The following is an 8,292-nucleotide window of genomic DNA, read 5'->3' on the forward strand; positions in this document are numbered from 1 at the left end:
GAAAAATAATACATTATATTACTAAAAAAAAAGTCTTATGTAAATTTAAAAGCAAGAGAGAAAATGCAATTATAATATAAAATTAATTCTCCTCGAGTGTTTCTCAAAATTAATGATTTTTTTAAAATTAATTAAGCATTCCACTAAATTGTACTTGTGTGTCTGTGTGTGTGTGTATATATTTTAAAAAATATTAATTAAGTTTGTATATATTTATATGGCAGTTAAGAGGACCGAGGAAGAGTCGTTTTACTAATATAAAATCTGAAAATCTGAATCATCATTCATTGGTATTGTAAAGTTGACGATTTCACAGTGCAGGGGGCATCTTTTTGGTCCACACTCCCGAAAGAAGCCAATAATACTAGGCAGCTACTAGCAGCTAATAATCTATCACATGATGATGCATTATCCAATAGGCCAATATAAATAAAAAAAACAAATGTTTTTTAATTTAATGTAATTTGTAAATAAATAAAAAAATTATTATATTAAAAAATATTTTTAGATATTTATAAATATAAGATTTTATTTTTTTAGTGAGTTTTCTATGCTATATATGAATATTTATAATATAAAAAAGATTTCACTTAACACTTGACCACTTAAACTTAATGTATGGGTGATGCTATTTTTCTTTAATTTTTTTAATTAAATTTGATATTTATAATTGTTAGGATAAAATTAAATAACAATTATTTAGTTTAATTTAAAATATAATTATTTTATTAATAATTATATAATTTTATTAATAATTATATAATTTCATTAACAGTGATAATATTAAAAATTAAAATATTTCTCTGTAATGTTGTAATGTTTTAAAGTAATATAAATTTGTTTAAAAAATATATACAAAACAATTTTTTTATTTATCTTTTATTTATTTTTAAATTTTTTTAAAGAGTTTGATTATACTCTAAAGATTTTATCTCTGAATGTAACGTTGAGAGACTTTTCACGCCTCTAAATTAACTATTTATTTATTATCATCCGCAGACAGTTTGTCTGACACCTTCCACTCATTCTGAGTTAATTTCCAGCCTCGTTTTCTCTATCTCTGCCAACACATCAGCATCGTCCACATTCATATCATATATTTTCTTTACAAATGAGTACTCAGTCATCAATCATCCCCTCATATAAATTATACCCATCACCATAATTAGGAAGCCGTATTTTGGCAAAGCAGAGAGAAAGAGAGCTCTCTCTGTAGGAATAGGATACTTATTATTAAACATGGACAGTTTATTGTGGATTTTATTAGCAATCTTCTTGTCCTGCAGTAGTACCATAATATTTCTGTACAGGAACAGCAGCTGGTTTAGTAATAGTATTATGACGATGGTGATGATGATGATCAAATCATCATCAATGTACGAGAAAACCTTACTTCCTTTAGGCGCTCTTGGATGGCCCTTTATCGGCGAAACCATCGACTTCGTTTCCTGTGCTTACTCAGACCGCCCTGAAAGCTTCATGGATAAACGTCGTCGCATGTAAGTATATATACACTGATAGTTCTTAACCCTGCATGCATGCATGCATGCATACATACATACATACACATACATACATACATATACATATACATAGAGAGAGAGAGAGAGAGAGAGAGAGTTCTTCTTTTGCTAACACTTGCATAATTAGCCCTGGCTAGATATCTATGTAATCCCAAATTCATTTTCTTCCTAGATTTTTTAGGAACATGTATGTTGAACTTAGTTTTAGTAACTATATCTTGTCAGATGATTTTATTTGTGATTAGTGAGTAATTGATTTTATCATATATCAGAATTAATGCTTAAGAAGAGGGTTATAATTACTATGATAATTACAAAATTAATTAACATGTATATGTGAATGTATTGCAGGTATGGGAAGGTGTTCAAGTCCCATATATTTGGAAGTCCTACAATAGTATCAACAGATGCAGAAGTGAGCAAATTTATACTACAAAGTGATGCAAAGGTGTTCGTTCCTTCTTACCCGAAATCTCTAACCGAGTTGATGGGAAAATCTTCCATTTTGCTCATCAATGGGAGCTTACAAAGGAGAATTCATGGTCTCATAGGTGCCTTCTTCAAATCTCCTCATCTCAAAGCTCAAATCACCCGAGACATGCAAAGTTATGTTGAAGAATCAATGGAGAAATGGAGAGAAGACCAGCCCATTTTCATACAAGATGAAACCAAGAATGTTAGTCTTCTCCTCCCTCATCACCCCCTCCCCCCCTCTCTCAATCTTCTGTTTCTGTCTCTCTTTGTGTGAGAGTGCGGTGCGGTTTCGAAAGTAGAATTATGTATCCTTGAAGTTTGAGATCTATCTCCAGTTTTCTTCTCTGAGTCCCAACTAAGATGTTTTTCTCCCCTTTCTTTTTTGAGAAGAGTTCCGAGAGACACAAGATAAAACAAAAGATGTCATGTCTCTTAACCCTATTCCTGGCATCTTTCATCTTCTTCCAAGTTTTCTTTTTCTTTTTACATTATTTTATGAAAATTGAAAGAGATCCAAATCACATCACTACGACCTCCATGCAGTAACTCTCTCTCTCTCTAGTGAAATATATTAATGATTGATGTTCGAATTTTATCCGTGGCTTCTACTTAAGTTTTGAAATGATTTTGCTGGAAAGTAAGACCAAGCTTAGTGGAGCATGGGGTTTGCATGAATCATATTGTCTGTAGTAGAAGAGACTCATGATCATAATTACGACATGTACACAGTAATTAATTTAATATCTCTAAAAGTTACCAAGGATTTATAAATGTCTCCAGATAGCCTTTCAAGTGTTGGTCAAGGCATTGATTAGTTTGGATCCTGGTGAAGAAATGGAGTTGCTAAAAAAACAGTTCCAAGAATTCATTGCAGGGCTCATGTCTTTACCTTTAAAAAACATTCCTGGAAGCCAGCTTTATCGATCATTACAGGCAAGTTAGTAAATCAATCACACACACTTTCCTGAATAATTCACCTTTCTCTTAATTTGTTTGAATTATAGAGATAAAAAATAACAGGTGGTGAATAACAAGGAAATTTACTTTGGTTTTCATCAGGCAAAGAAGAAAATGGTGAAGTTAGTGCAAAAAATTATCCAATCTAAGAGAGATCATGGGATGATTTCAATGGTACCAAAAGATTTAGTGCAAGTGTTGCTTAACGATGCAAGCGAACATTTAACAGATGATTTGATAGCTGATAATATGATCGACATGATGATACCTGGTGAAGATTCAGTCCCAGTCCTTATGACTCTTGCTGTTAAATACCTTTCAGACTGCCCTCCTGCGCTACACCAATTGACGGTATCTTCAATTTCCTACCTTTCTTCCATATATATATAATTCTTAACTTAATTTCTTTTGATTAATTAGCGGCAAGCATGATCAATTCATAGTTAAAATATTTCTATCATCTTTTTTTATTATTATTATTCAAATGAGAAATGAGTTTGTTTTATTATATTATCAGTATAAAATTAGTAATTAATGACAATCTTCATCTTTTCTTGAAGTTTAACTTAAACCACAAATGAGCTTGTTTTCTATTTTATATCATTCTAAAACCTAATGGAGGAAGTTAATAATTATCTTCATTATTCAGCTCCATGCCACATCTTCTTAAATATTGACCAGTCCATTTTAGCTAAGTTTTTTTTTTTTTTTTTTGTGGCAATTTTCTGATTTCTAATAAGTTTAATTTTGGCTACTTTGCAATGTCTTTTTCATTTTGTTATCCTTAATTAACATGGTAAAATTTCCCATTTACTATTAACTTCTCACTCGTCTATGCTTATTACTAGCAGAGCGTACTAGCTAGGGCTAGGCTATGCTGAGTGCACTAACCAACAACTGGAACCAACAGCACGTTCCTGGTATATAATCGACAAAACAAAAAATATTCTTGAAGATTTTTTGATGAGATTTGCATGGATCTCTGGCAAGTTTATTTGTTTATCTATCTTATATGTGAAAATATATAGAGCTTAATACACAGACAAATAATAAGAATATATATATGATGATGATGATATATAATTGGTGCCCAGGAGGAGAACATGAAATTGAAAAGTCTCAAAGCTCAGCATGGGGAGCCACTGTGCTGGAGTGATTATTTATCTCTACCCTTTACACAAACAGTGAGTACCGTTTTGGATCCTCCTTAGTTCACAACTTAGTTTTTTTGAAGAAGGAAATCAACTTATATATATAGAGGTCGTATAAGTATGTGATTCCATGATCGTAATTTGAAGAAGGAAATCATCTTAGTTTTTTTTTTTTGAACAGGTGATTACAGAAACCCTAAGAATGGGGAACATTATAATTGGGGTGATGAGAAAGGCAATGAAGGACATAGAGATTAAAGGGTATTTGATACCCAAAGGATGGTGTGCTTTTGCATACTTCAGATCAGTTCATCTTGATGAAAACAACTATGAGTGGCCTTACCAATTCAATCCATGGAGGTGGCAAGTAAGAAATTGCTTCTGTCGACCTTTTCGTGCTAATTTGTTGATTGTTAGGGTTCTTTGGCATTTAACTTATGGATAGGAGACTGTCACATCACAGGACAAGGATATGAGCAATAGTAGCTTCACTCCATTCGGAGGAGGGCAAAGATTATGTCCTGGACTTGACTTGGCCAGACTGGAAGCTTCAATTTTCTTGCACCACTTTGTCACCCAGTTTAGGTAATTGGTTCCTTGCTCTTTTTTTTTTCTCTTTTCTTTTATATGTATGTAGTCTTACCAAGTCCCTATATAAGCATGTCAATTTTCTTGCTGTTTTTTAGATGTCAATTAATATGATAAATGGAGTGACACATTATAAAATTAAGAAAATCATATAAAATTATTTTACCGTCGACCAACAAATCTTAAAATATGGAGCGACACATGATTTATAGATTTAAATAAAAGGTAATTCTTTCTATAATTAATTTTAAATTTTAGAAATGTTTTCCAAGAGAATTAGTAGTTGACACATCAAAAGCGTCACATGCTTTATAGATGAAACTAAATAGCTAGTTCATTCAAGATAAAAAAGAAAAAATTATAGTAAAAAAATATGTAGACTATGAGAAATTATTGTATAGTGTTATTAAGTGCAATATAGTTGATCAATTGAAACCTCTTTATCTGTTTTTTTATCTGATCTGGCTTCAAATCAAATAGTTTAGGACTTCTGTTAATGTAACCTAGTCAATTAATGAATATTCTAAAGGTAATTTGGATGATTGGTAAAAGTATTGGTTAACAATTAAAAAAAAATTAAAATGATATTATTTTTTTTTAAATTAAGATGATGATTTATTAGATCGATCAGGGTTAACCCATGTTAATTTATGAAACACGCGACTTGGACTTCATTGGATTTAATTACTTTGTTTTATTTTTTTTACCAAACTAATTTTTATTTAATTATATGATAAAAAAATAAAATCTCACAACATCAAGCACTAACCCAATATTAAGATATTTATTTGAGACTGTGATACATATAAAAAACAAATGGAAATAAATTATGATGCTCCATTCTTAAAACACTATTTTTTCTAATAGAAAAATGAAAAGATGTTATTTATAAGTTATTAAATAAATTAAAAAATATATGAACTAGTAAATAAAATATAATTTTTAAGATTAATTTCATATTATAACGGAAAGTTAATCTTCGTAATAGAAATAAAAGTCTGTATTTGCAAATGTTTTACATTAACTATCTTTTTTTTTAAATGTTTTCATTTCATTTTATTCATTAGATAATTGTGGTTAATAATAATAAAAAATTCTTTTTTTTATGAAAACTTTATACAAATACAACAATGAAAATAGAAAGTTTGGTTTTTTTTTTCTTAATAAATTGATCACTAGTTTGTGTATAAAAAGCTAAAATTAAGAGAAGAAAAAATCAAGGATAAAAATGAAAAAATAATTCAGGCGCCTGCTGTGAATTTCTATAATCTTTTACAGAGTATAAATTCTTTTCGAAACTTGCCTTGCTCATCATACACTGAATATTTTCTTTTACTTTTATTAAAATGAACAAAGACAAATCATGACAAGAAACATCCACCTTTCTGCCAACTTTTAATTGGCTTTTTATTCGTTTCCATGTGATGCTTCCAATTAGAATCACCTTCTATATTAACCACATCTAAACTTGATTAATTCATCACATTATCTTATATTTTGGCCATATACATTAGGAAAAATTATCACAAAGGAAATTATCATTTATCATATGAAAAATTTTATGGTATTTAGTGGGTAATTAATGATATCCTAGCTATTTTTAGGATCCATTTTAAAGAAAACCAGATACAAAAAAGAGTGAAAAAATAAAATGCTTTGAGTCATAAAAAATAACAAGAATATCTCTAAGTACGATTTTTTTATTTTTTTTATATATTGTTTTCCAAAATGAATTTTAACTAGTAACTAATAGTAATTAATAAGATATCAATAATTAAAAACTATATCATTTCTCTTTATCGTATTTTTTTTATACTATTTCATATTTAATTTTAAAAAAAGGGGTTTAAAAAAAAAATCGCTAGATGCATTGGAAACACAATCTTTGATAGATTTGTTAGATATGTCCTCGTGGTGGTAGTGATAGTTTATCAAAGAAGTGGTCATTGGTCAAATGTTGATTTTGTGGAATTACATACAATACATGGCCCATTACATATAGGCATCACATTATTTATCCTAAGCCAAGATGCTATGGTCAAATCAGTGCCTAGTTATGCCGACAATTAATTCTATTGATGTAATTGAGACCAAAAACCCTAGCAGCTAATTTGTCGTCTTCTAGAGGTCTTATGCTAGACTAGACATTCCCTAGAGTAATATTTTCTCTACCTTGGAAAAAACAGAATTGTTGTCGGTCTAACCTAACCTTAATTTTGACTGCCTTTAGCACTGATAAGCTTTGATTAATGTGAAAGATTTATAAGGTTTACAACTACTGGTTAAATCTCTCTTTTGTTGGACCTGAAGCTGGGTGGCTGAGGACGATACCATTGTAAATTTCCCTACTGTGAGAATGAAGAGAAGAATGCCCATTTGGGTCAAAAGGAGAGGAGAAAATTAAGCAGACATCATGGGCAAGAAAAAGTTTCAAAGAAACTTGGCAAAGGTACAAAACCCAGCTCGAAAAGACTGGAGAAAGGAGGGGGGCGGGAAGAAAGAATTCATGCCGTGAGGGACATCAACAATCTCACTTAATGTATCTTTCTTTTTGTAGGTATTGCAATTATGAACATTTAGAAAACTGAAGCATGACATTTTTTTTTAAAATTCTGGTTGGGTCCCAAAATATGTAATATTTTTTATATTAAGGTCGTTAGCTCTTCCTTTTATTCTCCCTTATCTCTTTTTTGTCTACGTCAACATCATGTACAATAAGAGGTCTCTAGGTTAGTGGGTCTAGACAATGATTGTGTCCGCGGGCTCTTTGTAAGAACAATAGTTGTCAATTTAGCTCCGCGACAACTTTAGGGTAAGTCTATTTTAATATCAGCAATCTACATTAATTTTCTTAGAACGATCAATTTTCTCCCTCCCTTGAGTAAGAACAATATATATTTTGAATACAAATCATAGTTGGAATTGCATAATATTAAATAGGCTATACCCATCACCTTTAAGCAAGCAAATTTAATTGTCTGATAAATAAAAACATATACCAAGCACTCAAAAACACACCCATCAAAACAAAAAAAGAAAATAAATCACTATACGGTCCATGGAATCACCACCAAAAATCTCCTGGACTGCAATAAACTTCCACACTCAAAACTAATAAAAACTTTATAAAGAAATATTATATAAATATTCATCTATAAAATACCTTAATCCAAATCCAAATATAAATCATAATTATGTCTATAATAAACTTTACATGAAATTTGTATATATTTAAATATCAAAATTCAAAAACAAAAAATCATAATAAAAAATCTATAATGATATGAACAATCTTTAATAATAAATCTCCACATGATGGTCTCATTATTCATTATGCTTGACTAATAATCTTCTGACCTCCTCCTATATTTAGTAATCTCGAAATACAAATGATTTGTGAAAAGAATGAATTTTCTCAACTTTGTAAGTAATCAAAATAAATACATCCAATAATAGTATTATCAAAACATACATATGATGATTTATTTAAAAATATCATAATAGTGCATAATCCAAGTAAATCGATTCATATAATTAGTATAACGTTTTGAAAATATATGATGATTGATTAGTACTTAAAAAATTTTAAAATAAAATTT

The 8,292-nt window shown here is 29.8% G+C and overlaps 1 protein-coding gene across 3 annotated transcripts; it reads left to right on the plus strand.

The window, feature by feature from the left end:
- The first annotated feature begins 1,036 nt into the window (after positions 1 to 1,036).
- LOC105118442 (3-epi-6-deoxocathasterone 23-monooxygenase-like) lies at positions 1,037 to 7,695 on the plus strand. 3 transcript variants are annotated; one of them, XM_011016413.1, is made up of 8 exons: positions 1,037 to 1,499; positions 1,875 to 2,199; positions 2,778 to 2,930; positions 3,057 to 3,305; positions 4,049 to 4,138; positions 4,287 to 4,472; positions 4,554 to 4,690; positions 7,251 to 7,695. In XM_011016413.1, the coding sequence occupies exons 1-8, from the start codon at positions 1,240 to 1,242 to the stop codon at positions 7,279 to 7,281; spliced, it is 1,431 nt and encodes a 476-aa protein (XP_011014715.1). In that variant the 5' UTR covers positions 1,037 to 1,239; the 3' UTR covers positions 7,282 to 7,695. The 3 variants fall into 3 exon arrangements, with proteins under 3 accessions (XP_011014715.1, XP_011014713.1, XP_011014714.1); XM_011016411.1 differs by lacking the exon at positions 7,251 to 7,695 and adding an exon at positions 7,004 to 7,120 and having other exon boundaries at positions 1,038 to 1,499; XM_011016412.1 differs by lacking the exon at positions 7,251 to 7,695 and adding an exon at positions 7,004 to 7,120 and having other exon boundaries at positions 1,039 to 1,499; positions 4,569 to 4,690.
- Positions 7,696 to 8,292: the final 597 nt, after the last annotated feature.

Source organism: Populus euphratica, unplaced genomic scaffold, assembly GCF_000495115.2.
Source record: "Populus euphratica unplaced genomic scaffold, PopEup_1.0 scaffold1949.1, whole genome shotgun sequence".
In the NCBI taxonomy this organism is placed as follows: domain Eukaryota; kingdom Viridiplantae; phylum Streptophyta; class Magnoliopsida; order Malpighiales; family Salicaceae; genus Populus; species Populus euphratica.